Source organism: Macaca fascicularis, chromosome 5, assembly GCF_037993035.2.
Source record: "Macaca fascicularis isolate 582-1 chromosome 5, T2T-MFA8v1.1".
Lineage (NCBI taxonomy): Eukaryota > Metazoa > Chordata > Mammalia > Primates > Cercopithecidae > Macaca > Macaca fascicularis.
This window is the reverse complement of record NC_088379.1, coordinates 158,230,225-158,250,364: the sequence shown is the minus strand read 5'-3', so window position 1 is coordinate 158,250,364 and position 20,140 is coordinate 158,230,225. Positions and strand designations below refer to the sequence as shown.

The following is a 20,140-nucleotide window of genomic DNA, read 5'->3' as shown; positions in this document are numbered from 1 at the left end:
GGAGCCCATAATGGTGGCCTGCTTGGGTAAAAGAAAAAACAAATGAAGAATGGAAGTAGAATTCAATAATATTAATATTTACAGTTCATCGTCAGCAGTGTCACTTTTGATCTTTTTTTTAAAGAGACAGTCTGTTACTATGTTGCCCAGGCTGGTCTTAAACTTCTGGGCTCAAGTGATTCTCCCACCTCAGCCTCCCAAGTAGCTGCGACTCTAGGCTCTGCCACCATACCTAGCTCCATGTTAGGTATTTCTAATTTCCGTTGTTTCATCTCTCCTTCCAAGACTGACTTATGTAACCTCTTTCAGAGTTTCCGTCTATGCTGGATTTTTTTTAACCCTCAAGAAAACAAAACCAATTTTTATTGTGTTCCGTCATTGTTCACAATCACGCCTGTAATCCCAGCACTTTGGGAAGCCAAGGCGGGGGATTGCTTGAGCTCAGGAGTTCAGACCATCCTGGGCAAAGTGGTGACCACATCTCTACAAAAAATTTTAAAAATTAGCCAGGCGTGTTGGTGAGTGCCTGTAGTCCCAGCTACTTGGGAGGCTGAGGTGGAAGGACTGCTTGAGCCAGGGAGGTCGAGGCTGCGGGAAGCCATGATCACACCACTACACTCTAGCCTGGGCAACAGAGCCAGACACTGTCTCAAAAAAAAAAAAAAAAAAAGGTAGTCAGGTTTTTCTATAACTTTCTAAATGTACATGTTCTACATATGTATCAGGATTTTCCAAATTCCTACTTAAGATACATCCTAAATACTAATGGATTATTAATGTCATAGCCAGCAAAAATTTTCTTCAGCTTTTCCTCACTAGTATAAATAGTCTGGTTGCAGTGTTGCTATCTTCTACAGATTCCAGGACGTTCTTCAGTTTCCCTTCAGGTAGAGAATATATTAAATAAATATTCACTTTGCAAATGGAGAAATATTAAATAAATAAATATTCACTCTGCAAATGGAGAAAACAAGCTTTATTATAATGATTTGAGATTTTGTGCATGGTAAAGAGATACACATGAATCTTGTTTCTCCTATGTTTCAAGACAGAATTAATTGAAAGTTTCATTGTAGACTAAAGCATCCAAAATACTGTGGTACATATGTAGCTACGAACATACAAACACTTTGATGCACAGCGTTCATTCTTTTCTTTAAATAGGCAGTCAACATTTGGATTCATAAAAGAACAAATGACGAGAATATATCAGTATCAATGTTAGAGAGTGCAAGACTTACTGTTCTATACACAAAACATATGAAACAGACCTATAAAGATGGAATGTACAAAATCTAAAAAGAAAACAAAGCAAAAAAAAAAAACCCTTCATATTCATACATAGGCTTGAAAGTCTATAGAATTGAGAATGATATAAAGAATTCTATTACAAGAATACACTCCATTGATGACAGAACATTCCCATGTCATAAAGCAAAAGCATTGAGTTTAAGGCTGTGTTGCTTTCAAAAGTTAATGGAAGTGCTGTACATTCATTGGAACAACATAGCCAATTTATTAATCTATTCTAGAATATTAATAGCTTTCATACATTCTCCACGAACAGACCACACAATCACTGCCACACAATTCATCTTTAGAAAGTTTTTAAGATAGCATCATGATTTGTAGCTTACTGTCATTGAAAACAAAACAAATAATTCTTTATTTATACCAAACAAATCTTTGATGGGCACTTAGTTTCCTTTATGGCAATACTAGATTTCTAGTTATCAAAAATATTAAAGTAATTATAAAGTTTAAAACCCTGCAACATTTACAGAAACCAACAGTATTACCACTTTTGCTTTTAAGCTAAATTAGATAATGTTTGCATGAAATAGCTTTAATTTTATCCTACCTGGAGATGTCTTTTTAAATTATTAAATTATCAAACTAAAAATACTCCTCCCTTTTCAGAAGCTAGTGAATAGAGAGGATACTATAGAGTCTACAAAAAGATTTTTCCCATTTGAAGTAATCTGCAGATTACCTAATGTTTATTTACTACTTCCTCCAATTAACTAAGTAGGTATTACCAAAGCATTTCTGTTAACCCTTCAGTGCTAAGGATTCATAGATACTTGCAGTGTACTGCTATTCCAGTTAACTCCGTGTTAGGACATACCCTGTATATTTAGTAGTGGAAGCAAGTGTGTTGTAGCTGCATGGATCTGGAGTATTTATTTGCCTCAAATCTAGTCACAGTAAATTAAAATAAGGAAACTTAGGGACTTGTTTAGTTCTGGAGACTAAAGTTTGATCAAAATACTAAGTACCATTAAAAAAAATGGCATACAGTCATAAAGGACTTATAGTCATGTATTTCTGGATGGTCAAGTGACTCTCTGCCTCCCCATGTCCAGCAAGGGGGGGTGGGGGGTCTGTACTGGGAGGAAATACATCGTCACTGACCTTGAAATCCCAACTGGCAATATTTTGCCTTACGTGCCCAGGGGAAATTTGAATGAGTAATTTTTCAGTGCTACTTATCATGAATGTATGACAGGTTCTATACACTTGACAAAGAGAAATCAAACAATAATGGTAGCCCAGAAAAAAAGCCACTTATTTTAATATCCTTCTCAGTTTACCAGAAACCATTTTCCATAGAATGTGACAAAATTTCATTTAAATTTTGTCTAGTTGTATCATATCAGCAGCACTTTCCCCCAAAAATATGCTTACCAAGAAATACAGTAAATGCACATATGTATCCAAGTGTGAAATGTTATCTATACTTTAATATATATAATCACATATTTTTTGGAAAAAATATAGTGTTTCCTGGAGTGCCCATAGCATGTGTTTTAGCAACACATAGTGGAGCAGGTCTGAATCAAATTATTCTTTCATTCCAGTTTATGCCAATATTGACATATAAAAAAAATTAGCTTTGTATTCAGTCTACTATTGAGATATCTAGCCTGATAGGATATGATATGATGGCTAGTTAGATTGTAAGTTAATTTCTAAGTTCACAAATATAATTTAAATGTTGTGTTAAAAACCTCTTTAAATCAACTAGTTTAAAGATCAACAGCCTGGGACAGAAAGAATCTAAATAGAAAGCCATCTTTTACTTGTGAAAATAAACTAAAATTAATGTAACCAATTTAAAAAGTTTATTTTAAACAATCTAGACAAGAGTCTAGCCTGTCTTTTGTGAAGAATGTTAGCACACAGCAAAATGAAATTCCCACCCCAGAATGTCAGCTCTGAGTGGGCAGAGATTTTTACCTGTTTTGTCTATCACTGTATTTCCAGCGCCTAAAAGAGTACTTGGTACCTTGTAGGTACTCAGTAAATATGAATGTTTAAATTCAAAGATGTATCTCACTGATGTTAGGAAACAGTGTCTTCATTTAACATTCTAAAAGTTACTGAATTTTATAGCTTTATCACAGACAGGTTCAAATATTTTTTAAAACTCTACCTAACTAAAAAAAAAGATTAAACCTAAATGTAAATCTTCCTGGAAAAACCTTTTTTCAGAGGCTGATTTGGGCATAATAAATTTAATAGGCAATTTGAAGTAGCTAGATTTCCCTTCTAAATTTTAAGAAGTCCTATATAGAGAATGACTGAATTATAAATTAATAAGCAATAAACATCACTTTCATATACATAGGGGAAACGTTTTCTTATAGTACAGTTCTAAGGTGCTTTCAGTGAAGAAGACCCCAAGTCACCATAAAAAATGTCAAACATGACATCCTATTTGGTAGAACTGAGTAGAAGATTAAACAGTGGAAATAGACCACAGCTTGTTTTACAGTACCAATGACAGATGCACGATTGACTGAATTGTTCTTAACATTTCTCAAAATGCATTTGTATTTAAATTAAATGTAACTCAAGTGCAACTTTTCTTTTGACCTGTTGGGTTTTTTTTTCTTTTTTCTTTTTTTTTTTTGAAAGCACAGAAGGCCATTTTCTGACTAAAAGTCAGCCACCACCATCATTCCTGGAAAAATGGCAAAAATTAAATCTGCTTTAGGGCTTGCTCCACTAGGACGGCTTTAAACTGCTTAGTAAAGGAATGTGCTGAAGAATGGCTGGACGAAGCTTCTGTCTTTCAGAGTGCTGCCTATTTCAATACACCAAAGATTCAGCTATATATATGTGTGTGTGTGTATATATATATATATATAATACATTCTATCTTACCCTAATCATGTATACATAGTCCCTTGACACCTCTACTATTCATTAAACAATGATAAATAACCATAACATGCCCTTACCTGTAATGCTTTCAAGATAACACAACTTTGGTAACACTTGCTTTCTAAGGGGAAATCATGTATCAATCACATGCCTTTGGTTGACACCATCAGTCCTCCAAAGGGCTACTTATGGCTCTCTGTCCTAGGATACTGGTGTCCTACTACATGTGCTGACATTTGCAGGAGGTAAAGCTTTCGCTTTCACGAAGTCGAAGAGGAGAGACACGTGTGAAAACATGGTACACAAAACATGACTAACTTTTTTTGATTACATTCCAGTGCAATGATCTGGAGTTAATGGGGCAGTTTGTTTCCCAAAAGGTAGCATTACTTTTGTAATATGCTTTTCAAAGCATTAGAAATTTCAGGTTTCCCTGAAGATGTACTTTGTTTTCTGATACAAGGTGAGCCGAAAAGAGGTGGTGAAAAGAACACACAAAAAAGGATCTTTGTCTAACCCAGAAAGGTTGAGAAATTTGCACTGATTCTTAAGTACTGAACTCCAGAGGCCTGCTAATCAGAGCTGGGATCATTTTGCAAGACAGCCTTTCTTTTTCTAAAGTAATTTGTATGTAGTTGCTGATAACCAAAAAAATGTCACAAGAGTAATACCTACTGTAAAAGTGAGGTTAGAAGATTCCCTGGGTCTTGTGACCTAGGTTAAATGAAGTATATAACTACAATAGATTTTGTTTTTGTTTTGCTTTTGGAAGTTCTGTGCAAAAGCTACCATTCACAGGATTAACAAATACCTTTACATATGCTAGTTTTTTTAAGTGTCTGATTTGCAAAATTAGTTTAGCTACATAAATCCTGTCCCTTAAGCCATAGTTCACAGATGTAAAACTGCAGTTTATAGATTCAGTAGAAGAGGTTTTTTTTTTAACCCTAAAGGTGAAATACAGAAATTGGATAAGCAGTTTTTAAGGAAATTGTTACATTCAGAAATAACCTTGGAAAGTTCACCAATGATTCCTTCTGGCATAAAAATCCTAGTCATAATCTGGTCCCACACTGAGAAATCCATTCCAGTTTATAGTGCAAGACCTTGGAAGCGGGTATCCAGCTGCCCACCATTACTGTAAGTATCGATAGACTTTGAAACAGTGATTTCCAGAGTCTGCAACCACAACATGACCATCTGAAGTTAGGGCCAGGCCTTGGGGGCCATAGAGTGGGTCAGCAGATGTGTTAATGTAAGACAAAAATGATCCACTCCCATCAAAAACCTGTAAACAAATAGGAAGTCAGAATGTTACAGGAGAAGTTATAGTAATATGCTGCACATGAGTTAGAGAACTCTTGATGCTAGTGTTTTTCTGTTTCTTGTTTTTTTTTTTTTCTTTTTTTTTTGACAGGGTCTCACTCTGTCACCCAGGCTGGTGTGCAGTGGTGTGAAGACAGCTTACTGTAACCTCTAATTCGTGGGTTCAAGTGATTCTCCTGATTCAGTCTCCCAAAGTGCTAAGATTACAGCCATGAGCCATCATGCCCAGTATATATGCTTTTATATTTAAAACATTAGCATAAGCCAGGTGCAGTGGCTTACACCTATAATGCCAGCACTTTGGTAGATGAAGCTGGGAGGATCCCTTGAGGCCAGGAGTTTAAGAACAGCCTGAGCAAAATAGCGAGACCCTGTTTAAAAAAAAAAAAAAGCAGAAAAAAAAAAAAGAAAACAAAACAAAAAAAGGACTTAAGTAATCATCTATCCATCTATGGATATGTCTTTGTTTATGTCACTATCATCTCTATAATCCTGCTCTCCACTTACCTTGTTTTCTCTCCTCTCCCCATCTATTTCCAGTTGGTGGAGTAGAATATGCCATTGGCTGCTAGCTTTCACTAGTATTCCTATAGTGGTCACAACAAATATTGGGTGGGAAGGGCCCTAGATGGTGCTTAAAAAATGAATGAACCTTATTGTTCATGTTAAATCTTCACTTATTTCCACTTCCAGTCTCACATCTCCTTTTCCTCCCCCCCAATTATAAGGGGAAAAAATCAGCAACTAGATGATGGAAGAATGTTCCTGAGTCATAACAGCAATGAGACAGTAGAAATTATTTTTTCCTTTTTAGAAAAGAGTGGGTTGTAAGAAGTCAATGGTTCAACATGTAAAGTCATCCCCTGGTATCCCAGGAGATTGATACCAAAATCTTCAGATTCTCAAGTCCTTTATATAAAATAGCCTAGTATTTGCACCTAACCTATGCACATCCCCCCATATATTTTAAATAATCTCTAGATTACTTCTAATATTTAGAGCAATATAAATGCTATATAATGTAAATAATATGATGTATTTTTACAATTTGTATTTTTTTAAATCACTATATTTAATAAATTATTTTTCCCGAAATTTTTGATCTGTATTTGGTTGAATTCACAAGTGTGCGATTTGCGGGTATGGGGGGATGATCATACATTTGGATGTGAAATCACTTTCTTTTGGTCTGTCGGTTTCTGCTTTGTTATTTTTGTTAAATTTTTATTTTGAAATAATTATAGATTCATAGGAAGTGGCGAAGATAGTAGAGAAAGGTCCTGGGTACTCTTCACTCAGTTTCCCCCAATGGTCACATCTTCTGTAATTATAGTACCACACAAAACCCAGTACATTGACTTTGGGTTGTGTGTGTACAGTTTTACGTCATTTTATCATATGTGTAGATTTACCACTGCAACCAACATACAGAATTATCCCATCAACATAAAGATCTCCCTCTTGCTACATCTTTATGGTCATACTCACTCCCCTTTCCTCACATCTCTAATCCTTGCCAACCACTAATCTGTTTCCCTGCTCTATAATTTTGTTATTTTTTTGAGAATGTTACACAAATAGAATCATATAGTATGTAACCTTCTGAAAATGGCTTTTCTTCACTCAGCATCATGCCCTTGAGATGCATCTGAGTTGTTGAGTGTATCATTAGTCTGTTCCGTTTTAATGCCAAGTCATATTCCATAGTATAGATACACCAGTTTGTTTAGTCATTAACCTATTGAAAGACATCTGGGTTATTTTCAGTTTTGGGCTATTACAAATAAACCTTGTATGAACAACAATGTGCAGGTTTTTGTGTGGATGTAAGTTTTCACTTCTCTGGGAAAAACAACCAGGAGTATAATTTATGGGCTGTGTGGTAAGTATATGTTTAGTTTTTAAAGAAACGGCCAAACAATTTTCCAGGCTGACTGTAGTTTTGCATTTCTACCAGCAATGCATGAGAGATCTAGTTTCTCTACATGCTCTCCAGTGTTTAGCATTATTAATATTTTTAATTTTAGCTATCCTTATAAGTGTGCAGTAATATCTCACCATGGTCTTAATTTGTACTTCCCTAATGTCTAGTGATATTGCACATCTTTTTATGTAAACATCCTCTTCGGTAAAATTTCTCTTAATGCCTTTTGCTCATTTTTCTTTTCTTCCCTTTTTTTTTTTTGAGATGAAATTTCATTCTTGTCAGCCAGGCTGGAGTGCAATGGCGTGATCATGGCTCACTGCAACCTCCACCTTCTGGGTTCAAGTGATTCTCCTGCCTCAGCCTCCCAAGTAGCTGGGATTACAGGCACACACCACCACAACCAGTTAATTTTTGTATTTTTAGTAGAGATGCAGTTTTGCCATTTGGCCAGGAAATGGTCTCAAACTCCTGACCTCAGGTGATCCACCTGCCTTGGCATCCCAAATTGCTGGGATTACAGGTGTGAGCCACAGCACCCGGCCACCTTTTGCTCATTATTCTAATTGGATTGTTTGATTATTTTACTAATGAATCTGGAGAATCTTTACATTCTAGGTATAATTCCTTTGTCAGAAATTCAGTTGGTAAATATTTTCTCTCAGTCTGTTGCCTTTTTATTCCCTTAAAGGGATCTTTCACAGAGCAAAAGCTTTTTTTTTTATGAAATCCAATTTGTTAATTGTTTTTCTTTTATGGATTATAGTTTGGGTATTATGTCTAAAAACTCTTCACGGAGCCCTAGGTCCCAAAGATTTTCTCTTAAATTATTCTAAAAGTTTATCTCCTCAAACATTATCTTCTAAAAATGTTATAGTTTTATCTTTTACAGTTAAATCTACAGTCCAATTTGAGTCAACTTTTTGTACAAATTAACGTTCATTTTTTTTTCCTCTGTGGTCTTAGTTGTTCCAGTCCCATTTGTTGAAAAGGCCATCATTCCTCACACAAAATTGCTTTTGTATCTTTGTCAAAATATGATAGGCTGTACAACTGTGGGGGTGATTTCTAGATTCTCTATTCTGTCCCACCGATGTATGTGTCTATTCCTCCACCATATTACATAGGCTTGATTATGGTAACTATATAGTAAGTCATATAGCTTACCCTATGGGTTAGTAAGGGTAGAGTGATTCCTCTCAATTTATTCTTCTTTTTCAAAATTATTTTAGCTATTTCCTTTCCCTTGCCATATAAATTTTAAAATAAGATTTATATTTGCAAAAAGTCCTGCTGAGATTTTGTATTAAACCTGCATATTAATTGAAGACAACTGACATCATTGTTGAGTCTTGCAATCTATGAACACAATTGTTTCTCCATTTACTTAGACGTTCTTTGATTTCTTTTGCCAGCATTTTATAGTTTTCAGCATACAAATATTGAATATGTTTTGTTGTTATACCTAAGTATATATTTTTTCAGTGATTCTAAATGGTATTGTATTTTTAATTTTGGTTTTCACTGTTTGTTGCTAGTTTATAAAAACATAATAGATATTTTTGGTTTTTCTTAAGAGACAGGGTCTTGCTCTGTCACCCAGGTTGTAGTGCAGTAGCACAATCATAGCTCACTGCAGTCTCCAACTCCCAGACTTAAGGAATCCTTCTGCCTCAGCCTTCTGAGTAGCTGAGCCTATAGACATGTGCCACTATGTCTGGCTAATCTTTGTATTTTTTTTGTAGAGATAGGGTCTTCCTGTGTTGCCCAGGCTAGTCTCAAACTCCTGGCCTCAAGCAATCCTCCCACCTTGGCCTCCCAAAGTGCTGGTGTTACATGCATGAGCCACCATGCCCAACCATAATTGATTTTTGTATGTTGATCTTGTATTCTGCAATCTTGCTGAACTCACCTATTGTAGGAACTTTTTTTGTAGATTATTTGGGATTTTCTATGTAAACATCATGTTATCTGCAAGCAGGGAGAGTGGTTAATTTATTCTATTCTAATTTCTAAGCTTTTTATTTCCTTTCTACCTTTTGTGCTGGCTAGAACTTCTAGTATTATATTGAACAAGAATGGTGAGACATCCTTGCAGACATCCTTGCTCTACAGGGAATGCATTCAGTCTTTTACTATGAGCTATGGTGTTAGCTATAGGTTTTCATAGATGTTGTTTATCAAGTTGAGAGTCTTTCTTCTTAGTTTTCTGAGAGTTGAATGGGTATTAAATTTTGTTAAATGATTTTTCAGTGTCAATTGATATGATCATTTAGTTTTTCTTCCTTAGAATTTTAATATGGTGGATTATTACATTGACTGATTTTCTTTATTTTTATTTTTATTTTTTAAAGGGCAGCCTCCCAAGCCAGAGTAGCTCAGAGACTCCCTGATTTTCTAGTACAAACTAGTCTTGCATTCCTGGAATAAACTCCACTTGGTCATGGAGCGATTTTTACATATTGCTGAATTATATTTGTTAATATATCTTTAAGAATATTTACACACAGGAGGAATATTGGTGTGTAGCTTTCCTTTTTGTACTGGCTTTGGTAACAGGGCTTCAAAAGCTGATTGGAAAATGAGTTGGGAAGTATTCTCTTATCTTCTATTTTCTGGAAGAAATTATATACAATTGTTACTAAATTCTTTAAACATTTGGTAGAATTCCATGGTGAAATCATCTCAGTCTAGACATTTCTTTTTGGTGTTTTAAAATTATGAATTAACTTTTCTTAATAGGTTAGAGGGTTATTCAAATTATTTCTTACTGAAGTTGCGGAGTTGGTATTTTTTGAGAAGTTGTCTATTTCATCTAAGTTGTCAAACTTATGTATGCAGAGTTGTTCACAGAATGCCTTTATTATCCTTTTGATGTCTACAGGACATGTATTAATATTAGTATTTTGTGTCTTTTATTTCCTTTGTCAGTCTTGCTAGGGTTTAGCTGGTTTATCTTTTCAAAGAGCCAGTTCGCTATTTCATGGATTTTCCCTATTGCTTTTCTTTTTTGAATTTCTTTTTTTTTTTTTTTTTTTTAATTTTTTGAGACAGAGTCTCCTTCTGTTGCCCAGGCTGGAGTGCAATGATGCGATCTTGGCTCACTGAAGCCTCTGCCTCCTGGGTTCAAGTGATTCTCCTGCTTCAGCCTCCTGAGTAGCTGGGGTTGCAGGCGCCTGCCACCACACTTGACAAATTTTTTGTATTTTTAGTAGAGTCAGGATTCCACCATGTTGGCCAGGCTTGTCGCAAACTCCTGACCTCAAGTGATCTGCCTGCCTCGGCCTCACAAAGTGCTGGGATTAAAGGCATGAGCCACAGCGCACCACCTTTAATTTCAGCCTTGCTTCCTTCTGCTTGTTTGGGGTTTGCTCTTTTCTTTCTAGCTTCTTTGAGGTGGCAGCTTAGATCATTGATTTAACATGTTTCCTCTTTTCTACTAGAAGTATTTAGCATATTAATTTCCCTCTCAGCATTGTTTTTGCTAAATTCCACAAATTTTGGTATGTTCTATTTGCATTTGCATTCAGTCCAATATATTTTACAATTTTCCTTGAGACTTCCTCTTTGACTTGTGCGTCATTTAGCACAATAGTGTTTTTAAATTCATAAAACAAAACACATGGATTGTAAAAAATCATATTAAAATATAGCTATTGAAATATTACTAAATTATGATAGAGCAATATGGGTGTGCTTCTAAAAATTAGCATATTAAATAATAAGAAATAGTAATGGGTCTAATAATTACTGTAATTTTGAAGTAGTGATGAGAATAAGTGACAATTCAAGATTTTTGCAACTGATATGATATGAAAATTTCTGTGATTTTTTTCTTGGTGACAAAGTCATAGGCATTACTAAAATTACTATGATTGTTGCTTATATTCATGATTAAGGGAAATGACAATTTTCAGCCAGAGGTTCATAAAAATAATAATGTAATATTTTTGTTCAGTGGCCCCCTTGAATTCTATCTTCAGACCCTTTGCGGGGTCTCTGGGGTCCAGGTTAAAACCCCGATTTAGAGGGTTTCACTCTGGTAACATTTTTTTCTACTCCATCTTGCTGAGTTTAGTCCTTCTGGTGAGAGTATCTATGGTCCTATGTCCTAACCAAAGGAAAAGAGAAAACATTCCAGTTTGGGGGACAGTAAATTCTTCACTTTTAACAAATGCCAAACACTCTAACCATATACATTAGCACGTTGATCTACCTGGATCCTGCTGTTTCCCCAGTCGGCCACAATGATGTTTCCATTTGAATCCACTGCTACACCTGTTGGAGCATTAAACTGCCCATTTCCTTCTCCATTTGAGCCAAACTTCAACATGAATTCTCCTTCCTGATTAAACACCTGTATGAAATATTTTTAAATTATTTTGTTTTACATAGAAATACTTGAATCAACATTATCGATTAAAAAATATCTGTTTGAGTAGGTTATTTGTAACAAGATCTATGATTTAAGACATTCTAAAAACAAGAAAATAAAATCTACAAGATAGACTGCATATCATTGTGTTTCCCCAAATTACTGTATAAATCTGATTTATCATTTGTTAAATGATCATTTTTTTTGGCTTATGTCTGGTTATTAAATCCTTATGTGAAAGATATCTTTATTGTAAATTATAATACTATACAAGTTAGTATGAGTAAGAAGCCCTATAATTTTCAATAATATTATTATTCCCACCTTTAAAGAAATTGCTAAATTTCAAGAATGGGCATTGTATTGATATTTCTAACAGGATGGATGACTATTAAAAGTTGGATCAGAGAGTAGGAGTTTTTTGTTATGCCAGATGCTCAGAATTTATTATCATTTTACGACATCAACATAACTAGAAAGAGTAGGCTGGACTTCATACTTAGAATGGGAGAAATTCATTGCATGTGTGTGTGCACATGTGTGGTAGCAGCAGGTGAGAAATAAGAAAAGGGCTTTTTTATTTACCCTCAGAAGATATTTTAGTTCGAGAGTTTATATGATCCTAAGGGTTTGATGAATAGAAAAGTAGTTTATATTACTCTATTTTCTATTACTCTTTTATCTCTCAGTAGAGAGAAGGGAAGCTGTTAGAAGAAGGGAGCTCAACAGAACTCTTAAGCAAACTCTCTAACATCTGATATGGCCAAGCAGTGGAGTGCTATAGTTAATTACATATTCTTACTAATAAAGTGCTACTAAATATGTATCAATACAGATCACTGATTTTGAAAAAAAAATGTTAATGTTTAATGATAACACTATAGTAAGCATATTTGTATCTTGATGATTCAGATGATACCTAATGGTTTTGAAATGTCTCCAGGACATTATTTTTAACTTCCATTGTCATGATGCCTAGATGCATAGAAATATTCATTAACAAGTCAGAAAGTATTATGTACAAGGCACTTTGAGAGTAAGGTTTCCTCAAATGTAGAACTGAAAGAGTTCACTATATTTGAGTGTAGATCTTCATTTGGGGATGATCTCAAGACTTTTTAGAATGTCACTTGTTGTCATCTCTGATTACAAAAGATCAAAATGACCATTACTTTTAGGTAAGTACCTTGGGAAAGTAGGACACTTCCATCTCTATAGGCTAAACTCACATTATGATAAAAAGAAAGAGTCATGGCTACTTCCTGAATTAATTACATACTTGCCAAGAAAGCAAGCAACCTCTGTGGTTCTTTAGAAAGGAACAAGGCAAGAACAACCAGCTTTTACTAAGATGCCATGTTTAAATGTTTTTTCTGACTCTTTTTGTCCCCTCTAGTTTTAAAGACCAATGGGAACATGTTTATGGTGGACACAATTTATTATTCTCTATTTTTTCCCTTATTAAGTCCTACAAATAATCTTTTTGTTTATCTTTCTTTTCTTTTTTTTTTTTGAGATGGAGTCTCATTCTGTCACTCAGGCTGGAATGCAGTGATGCAATCTTGGCTCACCACAACCTCCACTTCCCGGTTCAAGCAATTCTCCTGCCTCAACCTCCTGAGTAGCTGGGATTACAGGCACCTGCCATCACGCCCGGATAATTTTTGTATTTTTAGTAGAGACAAGGTTTCACCCTGTTGGCCAGACTGGTCTCGAACTCCTGACCTCAGGTGAGCTGTCCGCCTTGGCGTCCCAAAGGGCTGGGATTACAGGTGTGAGCTACTGTGCCCAGCCTTATTTATCTTTCTGAGTCAATATGTTTTCCTGGACATAATCCAAATGACTCAAGTGGTTTTGCTTCATTTTGGGATAATGAAGGATGCCAAATCTAGTCTTACTTGTTTTGTGATGAAAAGAAAATATATTCTGCAGATAGCTAATGACCTAACTAGACCCCTTGTTAGCACTGACTTATAGATATGTTTTTTATACTTATCAACAGAGAAGTGACCTGAATTCAGAACTATTGCTAACTGCCCAGCATTACATGGGAAAGAAAAACCCAAATATTCCATAAAACTTATTTGGCAATAGTTGTCAAAAAGAAGAGAAACGACAACAACGAAAGGCTATGGTTTTTTTAAACAAGAAGAAAATTGAGTTTAAATAAATAGCTAAAATAATCTACTTCTACCATACTGAAAACTTGAAGAGTTTTCAGAATCTCAAGAATTATGAATGTTTCGTATTTTCTATTTTTCCCAATTAAAATACCATTTAATTACTTAAAAATTATTCACATGAAAAATTAAGAGGCAGAATTATGAGCTTAAATAGTTTTTTTTTACAGCTTTGCTTTTTACAATAAATATATAAAGCAATTTTTTTAAAAAAAAATCACCTTGATGATAGCCCTTTCCTGATTTCAAAATTCTGCTCATGTCAAATACCAACTCCGTTTGGAAGTCTCCCCTGATAATCTTAATTAAGGAAATCTTCTCTTTTCTTTTGGAAAGTTAGGAAACTTTATATGTGCCTATTTTATGAAACTATTTAGTGCTACCTGCCTTGCATTTCAGCTACTTATATATGTTTTAATTCTTTCTACAGCGTCAGCCAGGACTGGTGAATAGCAGCCGTCCCACATACCAATGCCAGTTGATTCTTAGAGGTTACCTGGAGCACTGGACAGGAAAGGCTCTGAGATCACAGTTCCGCTTAGTGGAAAAGAGCAACTTGATTAATTATGACTGCCTTTCAGCTGGGAGTGGGCAGAACCTATGCAAGCATTTGCTGGCCTTTGTACTGTTAGGATCTCATATGGGTTTTCTTCTTGCTGAATGCCCTGTAGTTATATGAATGATTCCTCTACAAAGTGAGTGAGAGTAGGAAGTATGAGAACAACCTGTGTTATCCTTTGACAGTTGTGCTCATTCTCCAGGATGGTTATACCCACCCCGGGGAGGCAGTCCCCAGCCCGGTTCCTGCTGCCTCTTTGCTCTCTACTCCCATCTCTCTTTGGCTATCAACTTTTTCCACTATCCTATTCCTTTTACCAAGACACTTCCCATGGACAGTAGTGTCGGCAGGGAATGCAGATTATCTGCATTTGAGTGTAGGGGGACCTATGCCACTATGTGAGCATCTCTGAAGAGATAATATGGCAGGGAGCAGTTTCAGAAAAAAGCAACAGTGGGCACCTTGTTCCCTTATCCTGACCCCATTTCTGCAGCCCACTGTGCGCTACTGTCTGCACAGGGACTTGGCACCCATCAAAAAGGTCCAAGCCCTCTCCATTTACTCAGGTTAAAGGCTTTCCAGGATGCGGAAAGGACATCACAGACAGTACCTTTGGGTGTTAAAAATCCTACCCCTTATCTAGCTATCCCAATCATTAGCATTGATAAGTCATTATTTATTTTGGTTGCTCAATCATTTTCTCTAAGTGCAAACTTTACTCACTGGCATCCTCTGCTGTTTCCTTATTATTTTTTCCTTTAAAATGACTCACCTTTTGAAATTTAAATGACTGTATTTAAAAGAAAAACTTTATTATGTCTATAAGTACAAAACAGCATCACTTGATGTAAACAAAAGGTAGCACTAAAATAAATGCATAACTTAAAATAAAAATATCTACGGTGCACTGCCTATGGTCACTGATCATACCTTCAGTGGAACATGCATCACACCTTGAGAAGCTTGGTCTAGGATATTACTAAATATTTTCTCATCATTTCAGCAAGTGAGTAATTTGTTTTGAACCATTTTATTATTTCCTGATTTTCTCATAATAAAGTTCAAATCTCTCTCCCCTGGTACCTAGTAAGAAAGATATACTATGGGTCACTGTTTTCTAAAGAACACCAAATGTGTGAAAGCATTCTAAGAAGTATAAAATATATGAATGTATGCTAGGGTTATCCCCCTCCCCATGCCATCTGTTGTTGTAACAGAGCCAAATACCTAATTTTTTTAAACAAAAAGATGCAGAAAATTGAAAAAGTGATTTTAATTTATTGACTAGTCACAAAATATTAAGCTTCAGAAAGTTCTGCCTCTAAGTTCAATGAACTGCTTTTTAAAATCTAATTTTCAAGTCCTCTTCATTTGCACCAATTTCAAATTAAGCAACTTATTGCCACCACATTTTGTTCAATTTCCCAACTTTCCAAGGTCTGTAAGTCCAAATTAAAACCGGCATCTTTGAGCAGAAGCAAAGTCTACTCTTCTGGTTAACTCCCTTTGGTGCCACATGTAAGTACTGCATTATTTTCTCGCAGACCAATTTCTCCATAAAAGCAGTTAAAAGTTAACAACAATTCATGTGCTTATAGTACCTTGACAGAATGATTATGGAAATCTGTAATAATAATCTCATTATTGCTATTTACAGCTGCAAAATGGGGACCTGCAACAAAGATGGAAAAAAATACGTGATGACTACAACAAAAGTGATTACATATAGCAGTTTCTGTAACAATCACACAATATATTAACTTAGTTATTTAAGCAAGTACAAAGAATCACAGACTCAGTCTTTGAAAGATCATTCAGCCAGACCTCCAGCTCCAGATAACATGGATCCTATATTATTCTCTGCTTGTGCCAGTCTATTCTGACTCCTTCCCAATCAGGCTGGGAGCTCTAGCAGCCCTAATGAAGTGGGAGGAGCAGTAAGCATCAGAATTCATTCTCCGTGCCACCATCTGAAAGTCAATCTGCCAGCTTCCCTGAGTATCTGTTAGTCATTTTAGAGCCCTCAGCTCCCACCGAGGAAAGTCATGGCAACTCAGTATTAGAAAAGGGACTCCAATATGTAATTTTAAAAAACTTGATCAGCTGGGCATGGTGGCGCACGCCTATAGTCCTAGCTACTCGGAGGGCTGAGGCAGGAGGATCACTTGAACCCGGGAGGTTTAGGCTACAGTAAGCTGAGATCATGCCACTGCTCTCCAGCCTGGGTGACAGAGCGAGACCCTGTCTCAAAAACAAAACAAAACGAAACAAAAGAACAGAAAACCCACACTATAATTCTGGGTGACATTCAGAACCTTGGCAGAACTGGAGACAAAGCACAAACAAATATTACGCAAATTAAACTAAGTGCCAAAAGCACCCTTTCAAAAAGAAAATTTTTATAAGCTATTTTCAGCCTCTTCTTGCAGATGCAAAAACCTAAATAAGCTTGTGATTGCAAAGTGCTACACCAAAGAGACGTAAAACAGACTGCCCTCCTTAAACCCAGCAAATATTCTAGACTCCTGTTCTCTTACAATAACCTAGAAAGGTGAAAAAAATTATCATTCAGTGGCTTTTTAAGCAAAGCTACAGCTAGGCTGAAACAGTAGCTATTCCCTTGTTTTTCAAATATTTTTATTTTAAAATTTATACCTTATTTAATATGAATATTTCAAAGCTAGACTTCTGAGTTGTGAACTGCCACCAATAAAAACCACACATGGACTACAGCTCAACTTACTGCCGGGTGGGTGGTGGTGACTGAGAAGCAACGAACCATGCTTTTACTTAGATTTTATCCCCAGCATCTTTCCCAAAGCCAGCAAACACATTAGGTATGCGGTGTCTTCAACATGCTCCAACATCATGCAAATGTGAGCAGAAGAAACATAAAAAAGGGGGTTTACATATTACCATCGAGTGTACCTGCAAACTGCCTGTCCCCATTTCCTCGGCTACCAAACCTGGTGACTATTTTCCCATTTGGCTGGAAGATAAACACGCAGCACGCTTTGTTGTCCACAACAATAATGTGCCCATTGCGGTCCACAGAAACTCCTTTCGGTCCCATCAGCTTTCCTGATCCAATTTTTGTCTGTTAGAAACAAGTACAGAAATAGAAGTAGAGTATAGAGTCAAAGTTTAAACCACTACAGAACATGAAGATAAACACTGTTTTGGTCAACATTTACCTGAAGGTTCAAGCAGGTACACAGCTACTCACACGTCACAATGAACTTCTGTCTTGGAAAACTGGCTTTGTCACATGCATTATCTGCTACTGATATCTATATAAATCCTTGTTCTTTTATTTATTTATTTTTTGAGACGAAGTCTCATTCTGTTGCCCAAGCTGGGGTGCAGTGGCACAATCTCAGCTCACTGCAACCTCCACCTCCCCGGTTCAAGCAATTCTCCTGCCTCAGCCTCCTGAGCAGCCGGGACTACAGGCGCACACCACCATGCTCGGCCATTTTTTTTTTTTTGTATTTTTAGTAGAGACAGGGTTTCACTTTGTTGGCCAGGCTGGTCTTGAACTCCTGACCTCGTGATCCACCCGCCTCGTACTCCCAAAGTGCTAGGATTACAGGCATGAGCCCCCATGCCCAGCCCCTAAAATCCTTATTCTTGAAAGAGATCACCACCAAAAATAGTCTAGGATCCCCTAAACTGGGGTCACAGTTCCCTGCTGAAGAGGCAGTGTGGTCTGGTGAAAGATCACTGGATTATGACTTGGAACTTTGCTTGACGGAACTTCCATTGCTTGACTTAAACACACCTGGAATAGCACAGATGGATTTCATTCCTCAAACTTCAGATTCCTTATACATTAAAAAATGTCCAAAAAATGACAACTCAACAACTCCCTATGGCATTTTTTGAAGATGTATTAAGTAGAATAGGTAGGTAAAGGGTTTATTGTAGAGTGTAGCACATAGCAAGCAGTCACTGTAGGGAAGCCATCACTGTCATTGTTATAGATCATAATTAATATCAAAATTGCCCAAGGACTTCATGTCTAAAACACCAAAAGCAACGGCAACAAAAGCCAAAATTGACAAATAGGATCTAATTAAACTTAAGAGCTCCTGCACAGCAAAAGAAACTACCATCAGAGTGAACAGGCAACCTACAGAATGGGAGAAAATTTTTGCAATCTACTCATCTGACAAAGGGCTAATACCCAGAACCTACAAAGAACTCAAACAAATTTACAAGAAAAAAACAAACAACCCCATCAAAAAGTGGGCAAAGGATATGAACAGACATTTCTCAAAAGAAGACATGCATACAGCCAACAGACACATGAAAAAATGCTCATCATCACTCGCCATCAGAGAAATGCAAATCAAAACCACAACGAGATACCATCTCACACCACTTAGAGTGGCAATCATTAAAAAGTCAGGAAACAACAGGTGCTGGAGAGCATGTGGAGAAATAGGAACACTTTTACACAGTTGGTGGGATTGTAAACTAGTTCAACCATTATGGAAAACAGTATGGCGATTCCTCAAGGATCTAAAACTAGAAGTACCATATGACCCAGCCATCCCATTACTGGGTATATACCCAAAGGATTATAAATCATGCTGCTATAAAGACACATGCACACATATGTTTATTCCGGCACTATTCACAATAGCAAAGACTTGGAATCAACCCAAATGTCCATCAGTGACAGACTGGATTAAGAAAATGTGGCACATATACACCATGGAATACTATGCAGCCATAAAAAAAGGATGAGTTTGTGTCTTTGGAGGGACATGGATGCAGCTGGAAACCATCATTCTCAGCAAACTATCACAAGAACAGAAAACCAAACACCGCATGTTCTCACTCATAGGTGGGAACTGAACAATGAGATCACTTGGACTCTGGAAGGGGAACATCACACACCGGGGCCTATTATGGGGAGGGGGGAGGGGGGAGGGATTGCATTGGGAGTTATACCTGATGTAAATGATGAGTTAATGGGTGCTGACGAGTTGATGGGTGCAGCACACCAACATGGCACAAGTATACATATGTAACAAACCTGCACGTTGTGCACATGTACCCTAGAACTTGAAGTATAATAATAAAAAAAAATTTTTTTTAAATAACAATAATTAAAAAAAAAAATTGCCAGGCATCTCGCATTGAACTTTATGAGAATTAAGTTCTCTTTGGGCGGGAGTCACATGTGTTTTATTCACTTTTATGTACTCAGAGGCAACACACTTCTTGGTGCATAATAAATATTCAATGAATATTTGTTGAATACATTAATTTTAAAAGTCTAGCATTATTATAGGGCAATCATGATGATTAAATGGCTCCACTTTTTATCATATTTTAAAATAGGGGAAAAGCATTTGATTTCTATCATATATCATATTTTAAATTTTATTCCTGTTCCTGAGTAGACTGTGGTGTGTATTTAAATGTCTATTTGCCATGAGATATAGGTCTTGTACATTTACTTTTCTTTCTATGACTTGAATTTCTAGACTACATATAAAGAAGTGTTTCACTCATTCACTTATTTATTTCCTAATTCTATAAACACTGCCCAAGCACCCACTATTGCCTGACACTGTATTCTAGGCATATGGCAA

At 36.3% G+C, this 20,140-nt stretch overlaps 1 protein-coding gene across 50 annotated transcripts in view; it reads right to left on the bottom strand.

Moving 5' to 3' along the window:
• Positions 1–961: 961 nt before the first annotated feature.
• Positions 962–20,140, bottom strand: part of TRIM2 (tripartite motif containing 2) — a 186,376-nt gene continuing 167,197 nt past the window's right edge. For 24 of the 50 annotated variants that reach the window (XM_074040638.1, XM_074040632.1, XM_074040646.1 and 21 more), the window contains 4 exons: positions 17,463–17,631; positions 16,136–16,206; positions 11,637–11,777; positions 962–5,458 (listed from right to left, as the gene is read on the bottom strand). In XM_074040638.1, coding sequence (XP_073896739.1) covers positions 5,306–5,458; positions 11,637–11,777; positions 16,136–16,206; positions 17,463–17,631 — 534 coding nt within the window. In that variant the 3' untranslated portion in view covers positions 962–5,305. Of the gene's footprint in view, positions 5,459–11,636; positions 11,778–16,135; positions 16,207–17,277; positions 17,632–20,140 lie in introns of all 50 variants that reach the window. The other 26 variants (XM_045392965.3, XM_015450929.4, XM_015450931.4 and 23 more) reach the window with 2 other exon arrangements.